The sequence below is a fragment of the Urocitellus parryii genome, chromosome 2 (genome assembly GCF_045843805.1).
Source record: "Urocitellus parryii isolate mUroPar1 chromosome 2, mUroPar1.hap1, whole genome shotgun sequence".
Lineage (NCBI taxonomy): Eukaryota > Metazoa > Chordata > Mammalia > Rodentia > Sciuridae > Urocitellus > Urocitellus parryii.
The window spans coordinates 224556392-224574187 of NC_135532.1; the positions used below are offsets into that span (position 1 = coordinate 224556392).

The 17796-nt window shown below is 57.4% G+C and overlaps 1 protein-coding gene across 4 annotated transcripts in view; it reads left to right on the plus strand.

Annotated features, from left to right (window-relative positions):
- Agpat3 (1-acylglycerol-3-phosphate O-acyltransferase 3) overlaps nucleotides 1-17295 on the plus strand; it is a 73129-nt gene extending 55834 nt beyond the window's left edge. For all 4 annotated transcript variants that reach the window (XM_026410110.2, XM_026410113.2, XM_026410112.2 and 1 more), the window contains 6 exons: nucleotides 2257-2418; nucleotides 3073-3226; nucleotides 3694-3796; nucleotides 6774-6849; nucleotides 12010-12208; nucleotides 13198-17295. In XM_026410110.2, the coding sequence (XP_026265895.1) occupies nucleotides 2257-2418; nucleotides 3073-3226; nucleotides 3694-3796; nucleotides 6774-6849; nucleotides 12010-12208; nucleotides 13198-13286 (783 nt within the window). In that variant the 3' untranslated portion in view covers nucleotides 13287-17295. The remainder of the gene's footprint in view (nucleotides 1-2256; nucleotides 2419-3072; nucleotides 3227-3693; nucleotides 3797-6773; nucleotides 6850-12009; nucleotides 12209-13197) is intronic.
- The last annotated feature ends 501 nt before the right edge of the window (nucleotides 17296-17796 follow it).

Below are 17796 nucleotides of genomic sequence, written 5' to 3' on the forward strand. Positions count from 1 at the left end.
GTTCCCAGAGAGGTGTGGGGGTGAGCAGTGGGTTCCCAGGGAGGTGTGGGGGTGAGCAGCAGGGGTCCCAGGGAGGTGTGGGGGTGAGTAGTGGGGTTCCCAGGGAGGTGTGGGGGGTGAGCAGCAGGGTCCCAGGGAGGTGTGGGGGTGAGCAGTGGGTTCCCAGGGAGGTGTGGGGGGTGAGCAGTGGGGTCCCAGGGAGGTGTGGGGGTGAGCAGTGGGTTCCCAGGGTGTTGTGGGGGGTGAGCAGTGGGTTCCCAGGGAGGTGTGGGGGGTGAGCAGTGGGGTCCCAGGGAGGTGTGGGGGTGAGCAGTGGGTTCCCAGGGAGGTGTGGGGGTGAGCAGTGGGGTCCCAGGGAGGTGTGGGGGTGAGCAGTGGGTTCCCAGGGAGGTGTGGGGGGAGAGCAGTGGGGTCCCAGGGAGGTGTGGGGGGTGAGCAGCGGGGTCCCAGGGAGGTGTGGGGGAGGGGTGAGCAGTGGGGTCCCAGGGAGGTGTGGGGGAGGGGTGAGCAGCAGGGTCCCAGGGAGGTGTGGGGGTGAGCAGTGGGTTCCCAGGGAGGTGTGGGGGTGAGCAGCAGGGTCCCAGGGAGGTGTGGAGGGTGAGCAGCAGGGTCCCAGGGAGGTGTGGGGGTGAGCAGTGGGTTCCCAGGGAGGTGTGGGGGTGAGTAGTGGGGTTCCCAGGGAGGTGTGGGGGGAGAGCAGTGGGTTCCCAGGGAGGTGTGGGGGAGAGCAGTGGGGTCCCAGGGAGGTGTGGGGGTGAGCAGTGGGGTCCCAGGGAGGTGTGGGGGTGAGCAGTGGGTTCCCAGGGAGGTGTGGGGGAGAGCAGTGGGTTCCCAGGGAGGTGTGGGGGGTGAGCAGTGGGTTTCCAGGGAGGTGTGGGGGAGGGGTGAGCAGAGGGGTCCCAGGGAGGTGTGGGGGTGAGCAGTGGGTTCCCAGCGAGGTGTGGGGGTGAGCAGTGGGTTCCCAGGGAGGTGTTGGGGGAGAGCAGCAGGGTCCCAGGGAGGTGTGGGGGGAGAGCAGCAGGGTTCCCAGGGAGGTGTGGGGGGAGAGCAGCAGGGCTCCCAGGGAGGTGTGGGGGTGAGCAGTGGGGTCCCAGGGAGGTGTGGGGGGAGAGCAGCAGGTTCCCAGGGAGGTGTGGGGGGTGAGCAGTGGGGTCCCAGGGAGGTGTGGGGGTGAGCAGCAGGGGTCCCAGGGAGGTGTGGGAGGTGAGCAGTGGGTTCCCAGAGAGGTGTGGGGGTGAGCAGTGGGGTCCCAGGGAGGTGTGGGGGTGAGCAGTGGGGTCCCAGGGAGGTGTGGGAGGTGAGCAGTGGGTTCCCAGAGAGGTGTGGGGGGAGAGCAGCAGGGTTCCCAGGGAGGTGTGGGGGGAGAGCAGCAGGGTCCCAGGGAAGTGTGGGGGGTGAGCAATGGGGTCCCAGGGAGGTGTGGGGGTGAGCAGTGGGTTCCCAGGGAGGTGTGGGGGGTGAGCAGTGGGTTCCCATTGAGGTGTGGGGGTGAGCAATGGGGTTCCAGGGAGGTGTGGGGGGTGAGCAGTGGGGTCCCAGAGAGGTGTGGGGGTGAGCAGAGGGTTCCCAGGGAGGTGTGGGGGTGAGCAGTGGGTTCCCAGGGAGGTGTGGGGGGAGAGCAGCAGGGTTCCCAGGGAGGTGGGGGGTGAGCAGTGGGTTCCCAGGGAGGTGTGGGGGGAGAGCAGTGGGGTCCCAGGGAGGTGTGGGGGGTGAGCAGCAGGGTCCTAGGGATGTGGGGGTGGGGGAGGGATGAGCAGCTGGGTACCAGGGAGGTGGGGGGTGAGCAATAGCAAGGTGGGTGGGCTTTCCTTCCTTGGAGGTTTTCAACCCTGATTCCTCGGAGCTAGGCAGTGAGTGGCTGGTTCGCAGGGCCTGTCTGCAGGATGCCCTCCACAGTCCCCACCTGTCCTGGAACTAGCTGTCAGCTCATTTCTCATGGTTACCTTCTCCTGTTGGACGATGGCACCTGAGCTCTCGGAATTGCTCTCACTAGCTGAGTGGCTGCAGACAAACGCAAACACCACTGAGGCAGGATGAGGGGCTTTCACTGTAGCAAAAGCCTCTGTCTGTCTCAGGAAGCCATGGCACATCTGTGCCTCCAGGTGACACTGATTCAAGTCACATACTCTTGCAAGGTAGGGTCCCCATGAATAGCACATGCTTTGAATCAGGTCCCTGGGGCAGGATTGCAGCTGGCCTCATGCTGCCCTGCGGTCTGCCCCTCACCATGTACTCCATGCCCCCCTGCCCCCGCAGAGCTCCAAAGTCCTCGCTAAGAAGGAGCTGCTGTACGTGCCCCTCATTGGCTGGACGTGGTACTTCCTGGAGATCGTGTTCTGCAAGAGGAAGTGGGAGGAGGACCGGGACACAGTCATCGAGGGGCTGAGGCGCCTGGCTGACTACCCCGAGTACATGTGGGTGAGTGCCTGGTGGGCAGGGACTCCCAAGGGGCTGCCCTGGCTGGTGACAGCTGGCATTCGTAGCCTGCCCCTGTTCATTCCGGCAGCCCAGATCACGGTTGTCAGGCCCCAGGGGACCTCCTGCCTCTGGTGGTGCAGACCTGGGGGCTTCCTCAGGGAGGTGGGGTGGGGTTTCTGCCACCCCACCCACCACAAGACCCTCCCCAAGCCCGCAGGCCCTGCTCAGCCTGTGCCCTTGTCTTTTTCTGCATCTTCCCTCTGGTCTGTTCTTGGAAGCCTGGCTCCTTATTTAGTATGTTTAATGCCCATGCTGTCAGGGGTGGACAGACCTTCTCCACCCTGCTCAGAGGCTGCTGCCCAGAGCTGCTTTCAAGTTTCACTTCTTTCTGGAGACTTCTTTCAGGAAAGCTGGGCTGCATTCCATTGCAGCTAGAAGGCAGGGTGCAGCCCTAAAATAAAATTGCATTTCAAAGAACACCATGGCTTGTCACCAGAGTGGTTCTGTGTCTGGTTCTACCAAGTCAGCAGCAAGTGCTTCGCTGTGGCTCAAGGCCTCCTGAGACCTGGATCATGCTGAGCCTGACACTTCCAGGCTTCGGTTCCAGCCGCAGGCCCTGGCATAACCCTCTTGCCCCCATGTTCCGTGCCCTAGTTCCTCCTGTACTGTGAAGGGACGCGCTTTACGGAGACCAAGCACCGCGTCAGCATGGAAGTGGCCGCCTCCAAGGGGCTGCCCCCCCTCAAGCACCACCTGCTGCCTCGGACCAAGGGCTTCACCACCGCGGTCCAGTGCCTGCGGGGCACAGGTAGGAGCCCCAGGGCCGGAGCAGAGCCTGCCCGTCGCGGCCCTCTGGTCCCTTGAGCCATAAGAAAAGCAGGGACTTGTTCAGAACAAGCGTGTTTCCTGTATACACAGGACACCAAAGCATAAAGGGGAGAATGGAGTAGGTGGGTCATTGGTCTGCAGGTCACTTTCTGAGGTGATGAGATGCTAGGTAGTGGGAAACAACTTTAGTAAAAAATAATAAAATAAAATAATAAGAAAACGTATGTGGTGGCAGACTTCACGCAGGAGGACAGAGCAGCAATGTGTCTAGTTAGTCTGAAAGGCTGGAGGGAAAGGGAGACAGTAGGGACCCTGGAGCCACAGCCACATTGGGGAGCAGGCTGCATGCTCTGTGGGTAAAGCTGTCCAGTCGCTGTCCCTCGGGCAGCAGCACCGCCCTGCAGTGTCCGTGTCCATCCGCTCACAAAACCGGTTTCTCTTCCTCAGTTGCAGCCGTCTATGACGTGACCCTGAACTTCAGAGGAAACAAGAACCCATCTCTGCTAGGGATCCTCTATGGGAAGAAATACGAGGCGGACATGTGTGTGAGGTGAGCACGCTCCGCCCCTGCTCCTGCCAGGAGCCCAGGCTGCACAAGCCGCAGGGCACATCGCAGTGTCAGAGCTCTGCAACAGCCCTGTCCTACCTGAGCGGGAGGCCTTCCATAGGTCATGTCCAGGCCTGGGGGCTTCAGGCCATCCACTGGAGAACGTGGGACCAAGGGAGGAATAGAGGGGCCTATGCGTCCCCAGCTGTGTCTGCCCTGGGCCAGCACAAGGCTCCTCTCCTGCCCCTCCCTCCACCCTTGGAAGCCCAGGCGGATCCCTAGGAGTAAAGCTCCCTGTCCCTCCCTGGTGTGCTGCAGGTCTGGCCAGGGTCAGAGGTCTGGAGCCCCAGGTGCTGACCACTGACCTCCTGTGGAAGGCTGAGAGCCAGGTCCCTGCAGAGCCTTCTGGTGGAGAACACCTGGCCCCTGAAGACACCAGTCCAGGGAGGGCTTCAGCAGGGTCCAGGAAGGCAGGGCCTGTTAGATGCCGTGTTGGGTGTGAGGGCTTCAGAACACTGTGCCCTGCCCTGTCCTGTGAGGCTCAGGAAGGATGCCTCTCATGCCCGTTCACAGAGCGCCCTGTGCCATCGCCACTCCTTGGTGCCCCCAGTCTCTCTGGCTCCTCAAGAGGAGGTGACCCACCGAGCCCCGATTCGAGGCCTAGGTGTGTCTGAGTTAGCCACAGGTGTCGTCCCTGTGGGCCTCCTTATCTGTCTCTCCTCTGCGTGAGGGGCCAGGCGGCCGGACGGTGCTCTGCCTCTTCTCCTCGGTGGCCCCTGGCCTTCCCCAGCCTGGCGCTCTCCTGGTTCCTGTTGGCTGTCCAGCCTTTTCTGATGGGTTCATCCTGGTCACTGACCTGGGAGATGGCACCTGCCGCCTTCATGTTAGCGAGTTTATAAAAAAATGCCAACAGCTCTTGTGTCCACACTGTGGGAAGTTCCCAGGGACAACTCGTGACCTGTACAACAGGCTCGATGACTTTCCTGGCAGTTGGCAGGCTAAGCAGAGGTTAGGGTCTCTTTGCACCCTAGAGGTGCACAAGGGGTGCGAGCCGGGCTCTCCTCCTTGTATTGCTAATCTCTGGCACAGGTATAGTAGTTCACCTGGGGCGCTGGTCAGTTCCCGTGGCCAGGTGCTCGTCAGCTTTGTGTCACTGTACAAGTACCTGAGGTCATCACCTTATAAAAAGGAAAGGCTCAGCTCAGCTGCCCCTCAGTCTTCACCCACAACTGGTGGGCCGCTGTTCCAGCCTGTGGGGAGGCAGCGCCTCGTGGCCCCACGGCCCCCTGTGAGGCAGGCCCCTGACCAAAGGCCGCCCACAGCCCCTCGTGAGGTTCCCACCCCCCGACAGCCTCCCTGCAGTCCACACCTTGACAGCTGGGTCTTTGGGAGACACTCGAGACCCAAGCCCTAGCTCTAGGCTGGCGCCCAGACCAGGGTTGAGCCTTGGTGGTTCTGTCACCCTGGCAGGGAGCCCTGGGGGATAAGTGGCAGAGACTGTCTGGGCAGCTGCCCAGGGCCAGAGCTGCTCGGTGGCCCCCTCCGGGGCTCAGCCTGCAGAGGCCGCCTTGGTCTGCCCATTGCCCTTCGTGGGGTCTGTTCTGCCGTCCCACTTCAATAGCTGGGTCCTGAGAGCCCCGGGGCTCAGTGGCTGGTCCTGGCCATGTCGTCCTTCAGAGCAGCTCCATCCAGCGGTCCAGCGTCCCCGCCCTGCAGGGCCCAGGTCTTCGTGCCATGGCCTTCCGCCTCCCTCTCACCCCACAGGGGCTGAAGTCTAGGAGCTGTGGCCGGCCTGGCTGGTCATCGCCGAGGCCCCAAGGGCCTCTGTTCTCTCTGCTTTCTGCTTTTCACTGTTAGTTTGAAGCTACGATACAGCTGATTTGGCCCCCGTTAAGTCCACCTGAGCCTGGTTGGCTCTCAGGGCAGCTGACCTGTCCCCACAGGCGGCTTCAGTGCTGCTCCTCCTTAGCCAGGTGACCATGCAAAGCTATGGCGGAGTTGAGCAGAGGTACAGCTGCCCCCTGCGAGTGACACGGGTCATCTCCTCTGCTGCCCTTCTGTGTGCCAGGACTTGTGCGCCTTCCCAGAGGGAGGAGGAGCCAGTCCTGGGGCAGAGGCCCCTCCTGCCTGTGCCCTGGTGAGATAGGTGTGGCCCTTCCCACGGGCCACTGCTCCTCCTGCTGATGAACACAGAAGCACTGAACGGTCTAACGGGATCTTAGTGACTTGTACTTTCTATTTATTCAACGTCCAACTTACCTTCAACATGGGAGCTGTGGTATGTCACATATGGAGATTTCTCCAGTTACTGTCAGGCTTTACCTGCGTACCCCTCTTCCCCTGCAAACGGCCCCAGGGCTGGCGACGCAGGTGTAGATTTGGATGCAGCGGGTCAAGACTCCATCTGAAGCAGCTGTTGGGAGGCTAGTTTAAAGCTGCTCTGTTTCTTAATTTCCACATTTGAAGCAAGTAGGTTCCCGTTGTGAGGAAGTGACCTTCTGTCCCTAAGGAAAGATGTTTTCACTCAGAGAACGAGCATGTCACTGGGCGCAGTGGCGCACGCCTGCAATCCCAGCAGCTTGGGAAGCTGAGGCAGGAGGGTTGAAAGTTCCAAGTCAGCCTCAGCAACTTACCAAGACCTTAACAACTCGGTGAGACTCTGTCTCTAAATAGAATATAGAAAAGGTCTGGGGACATGGCTTAGTGCTCCTGGGTTCAATCCCCAGTACCAAAAAAAGGCGGGAGTGGGGGGCTTGCTGGAAGACCCAGCCTCCCAGGAAGCACAGTTAATGTGGTGGCCTTCACAGGGGACCGGCTCATGCTCTGTGGCTGGGTCACTTGTGGTTGTCCCCAAGCCTAGAGGCATCCCTCGGCCTCTCTGGGTGCCCAGCAGAGTCAAGACTGCAGTGGACTTGCAGTAGTGTGTGCCTAAGAACCGGCGTCCCCTGTCACTCACTCTACTCTTGGTCCCATGAAACAGGAGGTTCCCGGTGGAGGAGATCCCTCAGGATGAGAAGGGGGCAGCGCAGTGGCTCCACAGGCTGTACCAGGAGAAGGTAAGGACATCCGCTCCCCTGGGCCCCGACTCCCAGGCAGGTGTCGGGCCGGCGAGGAAGGGCAGCCGGTGGCACAGAGCACACGCTCCTCACGGGCTTTTGGTCCTCCTCTTTTTTCTTCCCTTTTCCTCAACTTCTGAGATGTTAACTAGAGAAAAAGGAGAAGGATGACATCACGTGCACGTAAGCATGCTGAGACTGTCTCATCACACCTGTTCTTTGTACGCAAAACAAATTCTAGGTACTGAACAGAGACACTCAGGTCCTGGATGAGATACAGACAATGCTAGAAGGCTCTTATGGGAACCACCCATGTCCTGTTCCCATCCCCCACAGCGCCTCCCCCATACCCGCTTCCCATGCACTTTGAGCACACAGTACCTGGGATGTTGGGTCTCCATTCTCAATGTGCTCGGTAGTCACTAGAGAAATTCCTGGAGCCTTTGAAAAACAGCATTTTAAATGCCCTGATAGGTTCTTAAGAAAGTAAGGGAAATCTCTGGGGACCCAAAAGGGAGACAGAACTGAACACCAGGGTGACCAGCCCACACACCATGTTACAACCTGGCTGCGGCATCTCCTCTGACTTCCGTGCCCTCAGCCTGGGCATGGGACTTGTGCCAACAGGCAGCTCTGGAAGCATAAAAAGTGATTCCAAGAGAATCCCCTGGAGTTGCTGAGAGAAACCAGCACCACACTGGAGGAGCATGACCCAAGCCACGCTGTCCAGCTTCGCACGGAGGAGACTCCGCAGAGATGAGCTCCTCACTCCAGTCCAGGCACTGGGAGAGCAGACCTCCTCCAGCCCGGCAGGCTGGAAGCCACAGCCTCGACAGAGACTGACGGGCGAGCAGGGAGAAGCCCACCCAGGAGGAGGGTGTTCAAAATGAGAAGCACAAGAAAGAAGGGAAGGGAGAGGACGAGACCTGGGAAAGGAGGGGAAGTCCTGAGAGCAAGCAGAGGACGGCAAGCGGCCAGAGAGGGCAGGCACTGGACGGGCGTGAGCCGTGCCCAGGCTCCCCATGCTGAGCATGCACATGTGCACACATTTACATGTTCGTTATGTACAGGTGCACGATAGAGCAAACCCAGAGAAAGTGACAAAAATGACGGCAGGAATTATTTAAACAGAAATTAAAGCTATAGAAAAGCAAGTGAGATACACCAAAAGCATTTTCCATAGGAATATTAATGAAATAGAAAACCTTAGGCAAGAGCAGTTAATGAGATTGTGGACTGAACAGGAATGTGAAAGGAGAGCAGGGAGGAGTGAGGTGGACTCTGTGCCGTGTGCTTGGGAACTTGGAGAGAGCACATCATTTCTGTCAACCTCTCTTTATGATAAAAGTGCTCCTCAACACAGTTAAGGCCAAATATGATAGCCACCGCGAGCATCATCCTGAGTGGGTGGAGACCGGAAGTCCACGGTTTGCCCTAAGGCCTGGGGCGAGGCGAGAAGGCCCACCCTCACCGCCCTACCCAGCTTGGCCCGAGCACTTAGTCAGGAGAAGGAAAGAAGGGCCATCACAGTGGAGATGGCCTACCCCATTTGCAGAGGGTGTGATCTCATGAAGAGAAAAGCCTAAAGACACCATCAAAACCATTAAGATTGATAAATTCAGTAAAGGTACAGGATACAAGATCAACGTATAGAAATCAGTATAGCTTCTATGCACCAAAAACGAACTAACTGAAAAAGAAATCCCAAGAACAGCCCAGTTTACAACAGCTACAAACAAAACCTAGGAATACACTTAACCCAGGAGGTGAAGAATCACTACCATGAAAACTGTAGAACATTTATGAAAGAAATTAGAGACATACAGCAAAAACTAGAGACGTTCAATGTTCACGGGCTGGAGAATCAAGATTCCTGTGGGACCACAGCACAAACCAGCAAGATCAAGGTGGAGGCTGCAATGCCTTACTAACTTCAAAGCACCCTTCAGAGTCCCAGGGACCCAGACAGCATGGTCCAGGAGTCACACGGGCCCTAGGCCAGCAGAACAGGACAGGGAGCCCAGGAATAAGTCCCTGTGTTTTAGCGCCCTCACTGCAGGCCTCCCCTCGGAAGAACTTACATTGGAGCCAGGACGTTCTCGCCAATGAGTGGTCATGGCAAAGCGTTCTCCTCATGTGGAAGACTAAAAGCAGACGCCTGTCACCACACACCAACTCAGAGCAGGTTGAAGGCCTCAGTATGAGCCTCGAAACTGAAACTGCTACAGGAAAATACAGGGGAAATGACCTAAGCGTGTCCGTGGTTTGGACATAAGCCCAGAAGCCTAGGCACCAAAGGCAAAGTTTGACAATGGGATTCCATTCAACTAAAAAGTTTCTGGACAGCAGAGGAAACAATCAGCAGAGGGAAGAGATAACCCAGAGGGTAGGAGAAAATGTATTCCAGCTATTACCTGAAAAGGATCGATAATCCACAGTACTGTCATTCAAGCAGTTGAGTACGAGGAAAAGAATCCAGTTTAAAAATGGGCAAATGATCTGAAAGGATGTGTTTCAAGAGAAGGTCTGCAAACGACCAACAGTACATGAAAACATGCTCAGCCTCACTAATGACCGGAAGCGCAGCAGTGGCATCTCGCTCTAGTTAGGACAGCTCTTGTCAACAAGACCAAAGACAAGCCTGTTGTTGAGGATGTGGAGGGGGGACGCTCATACACTGTTGGTAGCAACATAAATGGTACAGTTGTTATGGAGAACACTACGAAGAGTCCTCGGAAAACTAGGCATAGGGTGGCGGGCGGCTCAGTGGCGGGGGAGTCCTAGAACACATGAGGCCCAGGTTCCACGGCCAGCCCACGAGGCAGGGAGGAAGGGGGGACTTGAAATGGCACCATGCAGCCTCACACCCACCCCTGGTCTCTCACAGTGCTCATCAAGTAGCCAAGATGTGGGATGGACCAGGCGTTCCTCAGTGGATGTACCCAATATGACACTCCTCACCCTAAAAACTATTACAACCCTCATTTGAGTAACAGAGATGGAACTTGAGGACAGGGTGTTAGTTGAAAAAAGTCAGGCATAGTAGGACAAATACCATGTGTTCTCACTCAGATGTGAGCTCCAAAAGAAAGCTCAGAGGTAGAGAGTTCTGAGATGCTAGGGAGGCAGGGGATAAGGAGGGTGGAGAGAGGATGCACGCAGATGGATAAGAGACACCCTACCACCAGCACAGCAGTGATTAATTATGTGTTTCACAGTCAATAGTAGAAAGGTTTTGACTGTTCCCACCATGAAGAAATGATAAGTGTTTGAGTGACGGATGTGCATTTCCTGAACTGGTCATCACACACTGCATGCATGTACTGAGACCTCACTCTGCGGCCCATAACCATGTGCACTCACTGCGTGTCCTCCAAAATGTGAGGGCCAAGTGTGGGCCCCTAAAGCAGCGTGACTCTCACAAGAAGAAAAGACAAATGGAAATAGTGTGTCCTGCATCCTGTAGCTGCACGGCTGTGTCTGTCTGGTTACACCAAGTGCTAAGAAAAGTGCCTCTGGTCTCAGGTCACGATTTGAGACTCTGGAACTCCTAAGTGGAGTGACGCTTGCCAGCAGCAGTACTGGTCAGCAGGAAATTAGAAACAGCCCAGAAGTTCGTGATTAGGAACAGTTACGTCGTGTTCGTCGGTCCGTTTGAGGTGACTTGATGGTTAAAATGAATGAACTAAATGTGCTCTCAGCACAGCTGGATCTTGAGAATGTGCCTGTGGGAAAGCAGGCTGCGGGATGCTTGCAGCCTGTCTAGCTCCCAGGACGCTGTGGAACCTGCAGGCAGCGCCGGGCACCTCTGTTCATGCACACAGGGCATGGCGACGCGGGTGAGCCAGGCACAGCCCTGTCCTCCACCTCTGGCATCTGTTGTCTAGAATAAGCTGAGGCCAGTGCAAGTGGGAGTTCTGACAAGTGACCCGGGCTTGGGTTTCACGTCACCTGCAGTTTTCCCAGAAGGTGTGATGCACAGTGACAGCACCCTCAGTTGACTCTCAAGTCCTTGTTTTGAGGTTTGCATCAAGGACAGTGCACCGCAGAGGGACACAGTGTCCGTGGCAGTCTTTTGTTTCTTTCTTCTTGGTCACTGCTGTTTCTGAGGTCCATCCTTAGTGACAGACTCGGCTCCTGCTCCTGTAGGAGCCGGGAGGCTCCACGTGAGCAGTGTCCATTCAAGTGGCTCCTTTTCCTGCCTGTGAATGTTGAGGCCATTTGTACTCCTAACAAGAACAGTGCCAGGCTGCTATGTGTGTCCAGCACAGCTGCTCCTGGCCATGCAGGTCCTCCATGAGCGGCGGGAATGGGCACAACTGCAAGCCCGTGTTTGTTACCCCGCCCCCCATTTTCTATACCACAAAATACAGCAGAATAAAATTGAATGCGAATTGAAAATGAAACTGAAAACGAAAAGGAAATAAAGTGTATGGCGTCACACTCCCCAGGCAATTACTGACATGCGCTGCATCTTTCTAAATTCAGGACTACACACGCTCATAGTCATGCGTATTCTGTAATTTCGAGGGCATTGTTTGGCACTTTAACCTCTTCTGTCAAAACACTAATAATGCCACACATGTGTCCCCTTCTGGATGTGGAGCTACCTGGCGGTGTGTGCTGGCTGCAGGGACCTGTCGTGGCAGACCTGCAGCTTGTCCCCCAGCCAAGCTCTGTGTGCAGTGAGCCCCCGTTGTCACTGTGGAGAGAGCCTGGACAGTGTTGTTGGCGGATCAGCTGTGGCCAGCTGCACCTGCATGCCACCCAGCTCATACCTCCTCCACCCCTTCCATTAGCAGAGGACGCCTCTCTGCTAACCAGGACCTTTCAGGGGCAGGCACCCCATGGTGGTAGTGCAAGACGTTCCAGGTCCAGGACCCCAGCAGGTCCCAACAGCTGCCACACCTCTCCCGTGGAGCTGCGGCCCTGCAGGGCATGCCCCTCCCAGCCAGCCCTCTGCTTGCCGTCCTGCGGGGCAGCCTCTCTGGCTTGGCAGGTTGCTTCCTGGCAGCTTCCCGGTCAGAGGGCTGCGTGGTTTCTAGGACCACTGTGGTGCCATCGCTTGGCAGGACACCAGAGTCAGCTCTCGCTGTGGACAGTCCTCCTGCCTGAGCGCAGTGTGGGTCGAGCCTGACCCTGTTCTCTCCCTGCCTCCAGGATGCGCTGCAGGAGATGTACAAGCAGAAGGGCGTGTTTCCCGGGGAGCAGATCCGGCCTGCCCGGCGGCCGTGGACCCTGCTGAACTTCCTGTGCTGGGCCACCGTCCTCCTCTCCCCGCTCCTCAGCTTTGCCTTGGGCGTCTTTGCCAGTGGATCCCCTCTCCTGATCCTGACCTTCCTGGGGTTTGTGGGAGCAGGTAATGAGCACTACGGTAACAGCCCACCGTGTGGGAGTGTCCCCGCATGCCGGCTTCGGTGCCCAGGACTGGACAACTCATCCTGGTGGCCCTGTGGGGCTGTGGCTCTCGCCCCTAAGCTGCAGGGTCAAGGAGTTCACGGGCCATGTCCTCGGCCCACCGCTGCGGTACTTGCACTGAAGCTGTCTGGTGAGGACACCATTGAGATGTCCCCAGTCACTGTGTCTGCATTCAGGCCCCTGGGGGGTGGGCTAGGCTGGTGGCCTGAAGGTCCACCTGGGACATTCTCATTATTCAGCCCCCTCTTGAGCTTTAGTGATCCTCCTGGTGGGCCTGTCCTGGATTACATCGCCAGGTGCCTGCTGGACTTGGCCTGGCTGGCAAATGGACACCCACTGTGCATGTGCCCCTGTGGACTGTCCCTGCAAATGGATGGGCTTCTGTGGAGGGACACAGTGTCCACCTGCATGGCCCCCAGCTGCCAGGCCCACTTCCCTAGGCGGCTCCTGGCGTGCCCTGCTTCTCCTTCAGGACAGTGGGGGGGGGGGTCCTGAGAGGTGACTGACCTCTGCCATGGGACAGCACGTTCACTTGGGACCACCCTCAGGGGACAGGACGTGGCTGGTTTCATCTGAGCATCCTGCTTGTCCGTCTCACCTGCTGGGGTTTTGTAAGGCCAGTCTGTTCCCGCCTCTTAGGCCCTGCTCAGAGCAGCCAAGGCTCCTAGACGGGCAGGCCGGGCACCAGGCACGCAGGTCGGCTGCCTCTGCCCCTGCGGGAGAAATGCCTCAGCCCTCACCCGTGGCAGTGCAGCCCAGACCCTGCCTGCCCCCAGTGGCAGCCCGGCCCCGAGCTCAAGGAGAAGCCGAAGCCCCCTCCGGTGGCCTCCCTGGGTGGGGCAGGAGAGAGGCTGGCAGAGGAGGGGCCGAGCCTCGCGGCTCAGTGCGGAGCTCAGCCTGACCTCTTCTTTCTCTCTCCTGTTTTTCAAGCGTCCTTTGGAGTCCGCAGACTGATAGGAGTGACTGAAATAGAGAAAGGCTCCAGCTACGGAAACCAAGAGTTTAAGAAAAAGGAATAATTACTGGCTGTGATTGAACGCACATAACCCGACGTGGTATCAAATTAACTCAATTAAAAACAGAACAACACCCACAGAGCGAGGGGAAAGAGACACTTAGAAACTATTTTTCTTATTAACTGGTGACTAATATTAACAAATAAAACTTGAGCCAAGAGCAAAGCACTCAGAAGGCCTGCGGTGACGGCGTGCGCTCCCAGCTCCCACGTGCAGGACCCTCCCGAGTCCCGAATCCCGGGCAGAAGCAGCTCCTCCCGGGAGCCCCTCAGGGCTGGCAGGATGGAGGAGGCCCCTGGGGTGCTCCTCAGACTCCCCTCCAACAGGGGCCTGGGCTGCTCTCTCCTTAAACTTTGGTGGAGGTTTTGGTTTTTATCAGTCATCTCGGGAACCCACCCTGGCCCTCCTCCTTGCGCCCCAGACACTGGCTCTTAAAGAACTTTCTGCTGTCCTCCCCGTGTGGGGGCACGGCCCAGCCCCAGAGCGCACTCATCCCACCCGCTTTGCACCTTGGCTTCTGGATGGTGGGAGGGCTCCAGAGAGAGAGTCCCTTCTGTGATCAGCACACACTGAATGTAAATCAGACTGATTCCCAGCAGGCCCCATGGTTGTCCTGCCTCCCCTGGGGCCGGCTGCCCCCCTCCTTAACCTGTGTGGAAATGCCTTCCAGCTCTTTTAAAGTGAGTGGGCTCCTGGCAGCTCCAGGGAATGCGGCATTCTCCTGTTCCCAGAGCTGCATTGTCCTGTCCCTGTCCTTGTCTTCATGGCCACCAGGCTCTAGCCCCCTGGACTGGGGCTGGGCTAGAGGGTCATGCAGGGCCCACAGATTAAGAGCCAGCCCTGTGGGGGCCTTGGAAGGAGGCGCGTGGGGACAGCGGATGCCACCTGTGGGCTGACTTGATCTCACTAGCTGGCCTCTGGCTGGCCTTCCTGATGGAGGGGGCACCCTGTGTCCCGGGGAGGGCCTGCCTCTGTCCAGGCAGATGTCATCTCACCAGGCCTGTGCCCACAGTGCCCCGCTCCCACCTTGGTGACGTCCCTGAGTGTCCCCACAGGACAGGGTGTTCTCACCGAGGTCCCCTGGGCCCACCGGGAATGCTTCCTCCTGCAGCACAGTTAATGCACGCTGGGCTTGGTGAGGGCAGCTGCTGGGTGGACAGGAGTGTGTCAGGCCCCTCCTGGCTTCCAGTGAACCCAGGCCTCCTTGGCTGCTGTCCACCCTGTCCACCACCTGCATTGGGCTTTTGTCTTGAACCTTGAACTGGCTCTTTTAAAGTCACTCCCTTCATCTTTTTTAGCAAGGGAGAAAAAAACGGGTGTTCTCTCTGATACATTGTAACCAGCATTCTGAACACAGGCAGAAATGGAGGAAGGGCCTGGAGGAGACTAGGGACCGAGCGAGAGTGACCGTGCCTCGGCCCTCAGTGCTGGGGGAGATTGGGCGAGGTGGTGCCTCCTCTCTAGGGGACGCTTCTGAGCCGTGTGGTCTGTGTGGAAGGCAGAGGGGAGCCCCCGTGGGCATGTGCGGGCTGGTGGGTGACAGGGAGTGGCACGTTCCTTGTGAGGGTGGCGGACAAACCAAGCAAGACAAGAGGAGACACTGAACCTCTTCCCTCGGCCTCACCCGTCACTCCCGGCCTCCTCCTTTGCACAGAGCCGGGTGCCCCTCTGGGTGGCCCCACCCTGAGGTTTCCTCCCGTGCTGGCTGCTCCTCTCTCTGCCCCTGGTTAGGTCTGCATCTGCCACTAGTTCACTGTCACCTAGGAAATCCCAAGGGAAAAGGCCAAGGGCACTACATGCACGTCCATGCCCCAGGAATGCAGTCTCCCATTCTGCCATGAATTAATAGCTCTGGCTTCCCAGAGAGTCTCCCTCCCTTTGAAGTCAATATATAATATAGATTCCGCATTGAGTCCATGAGTGAACCGTGAGGGGTCCAGGCACAGGCTTTACCTCTGCCGTGGAGAGGCTGATGACCGCAGCCCAGCGTGCACATCTGATACGAGCCTTCTGAGAGCAATAAAAACTACACCGTGAATGTTTGGGGTTTTTTGTATTGTTTTTTGAGGGTACTGGATTTTGCTTTCCATTTGCTTCAGAAGGAAAGGGGAGGAGAGCCCCTTGATTTTAAATTAAATGAGTCTCTGCACGGTGCTGTTCTCTCTTCCTTCATGCTCTACTTCTGAATCCAGTCGTTTCTGATGTCATGTCCAGGTTCAGGCTGTGTTGGGGCAGAAGCAGTCCGACGGCCCTCAGACATGTACTCATGTCCTCCGGGGCTACAGGTAGGGAGGTCCTGCCTGCTGCCCTGTGGCTCATGGTGCTCCTCCAGAGCCCAGCACCTGGCCGGCTGAGCTCAACCTGGGACAGGGTCTCCTGGGCTGTCTGCTCCGGCCCAGGAGCAGGTGCCCTGGGGACTCCATCCACAGCCTTCTGCTGCGGCCAGTTTGTGGAGTTGCCCCCACAAGCCAGCTGAGGCAGACTCTGATGCCGTGGGGAGCCGGGAGGAAGCGGCCAGCTCTTGGGGCCTCTCTAGGGAGCTGTGTGATGCCTGGCATGTCACAGTGCCTTTGTGCAGCTACCAGTGTCTAGGGACCTTGTGCTCTTCTCCAGGGGTTTTCTACTAGTGTCCTAACAGTGGTTGTCCCCAGGGCTCAGGGAGAGAAACTGGGGACAGCTGAGTGGTCAGAAGGGAAGGCACTTCTTCAACAGGGACACTCTCTCCTCCCAACAAAGGCCTTGAGGGGGTCTGAAAAGGCTTCTCCCTGACAAGCCGCCAACCCAGAGAAGGGGGCCACCCAAGGCCCAGCTGGTGAGGTGCTGTGAAGTCCCTGTCCTCAAGGAGCAGAGCTGGTTTGAGGAATTGAGCTCTGAATAGATGAACCACTGAGCAACCCAACCAGCACCATAAAGCACTTTCTTATAAAAAAAACCATGCCAGTCATTACCACCAACCAGTTCTGAATCTGCCTGTCTGCCCCGTCCTTCCCTCTGCACCGGCTGGAGAACCCCCCCGGCCCTGGTCTGTTCGGGGTGTTGCTGAGCACTGACGCTGAAGAAAAGGCAGTGGCCGGACCCAGCTGTGTGTCACGCTCTTGTGTCATTTATGAGATGTCAGGAGGCCACCGTGCCCCTGGGGACTACCAGCTAAATCTGATTCCGGGGGATGAATAAGTGGCTCTTTCTGCATGTTGCTTTGTCTCTGCCTGAGACCTTATAGGACAGGCCAAGTGACACCCTCCTAGCCTTGCTGACTGTCTTCTGGATCGTGCCACCCAGGCATACCTGCTGCTGCAGACCCCTCCCCGCTGGCCGACTGCATGCGGTCCCTGCATGCATCTCTCGTGCTGAGCGGTGTGGCGTGGCGTGGCAGATTCTGACCCTTCTACAGTGTGACGAGGCTCGGGGTTAAGACAACGAGTCTGATGCACCCGCCTACCTTCTTTCTGTCCCTGGTCCCCGGGCCTGCCCCTTTCTCTAGTGGGCTGTCTCCCCAGCCCCAGGCAAGCCACCCCAGAGCAGCTTGGGCCTGGGGGGTGCACCACTGATCTGGGCTTTGGCTTTATCCCAGAACACTGCTGGGGACTGCCCGGAGGGTACTGGCCATGGGCTCCAGATTCTGTTGTATCAGGGCCAGGGATGTCACCCTGCGATCTGCTTGCTGGAGAGGGGTGGGCGTGTATGAGTGAGGTTTGTTACAAGCATTGGCAGCTTCGGGGGAAATGGCAGCACTCTCCTCACCTGCTCCGAGAGCACTCTTGCGAGCCCAGGAGGTCACCGGAGACGCTGACGTGAGTCAGCCTGGGCAGCAGCCACACGGGCTCTTCACAGATGACGGGTTGTTGCAAATTGCTTTGTGCTGACAAGGTCACCTGGAGCTCTCTTTTCTCCTTAATTTTTCAGATTAACTTTTTGTTGCAGAAGTATTTAGACAGCAATTGAACTGTGAATGAGATACTGAAATGCACTAAATCGTATTAAATTAAACTGGAGTTACTTGATCCAATGAAGACTTGCATCTGCTCTAGTTGTATTTATTGTCTCAGAATTGTATGTTGTGACAATCAAATGTTCCTTGCCTCCATGCCAGGAGACGCCACTGGCTTCTTAATCCTGAGGATTGCCAGCAAGCGCGGACTCCACACGACCATCTCTGGAAAACCACGCAAACCACCGACTGCAGTGCCGCGTGGCAGACGTTGGGGTTCTTTTTCTATCCTTGAAAAATTGCCATGCCCGACGTCATCGCCACTTTCAAAGGGATACATTGTATACAGGGTGCAAATGTATTATAGGGTGTTTCCTTTTGTATACTTCATTTTTACAAGTTTTGCTACTCACGAGCTTTATGTAGTCGAGGAGAGGTATTTTGGTGTGGAAACTGGTCGGTCGGGGTGGGGGTGACTTAGACTTCATAGGCCCGTGTCCCCAAGGACTGGCGGTGCTGTTCTGCAGATGTCTGTCTGCAGGGCTGCGTGGAAGGCTGCGTGAGCGGCGCTCAGCTCTCGTGCGG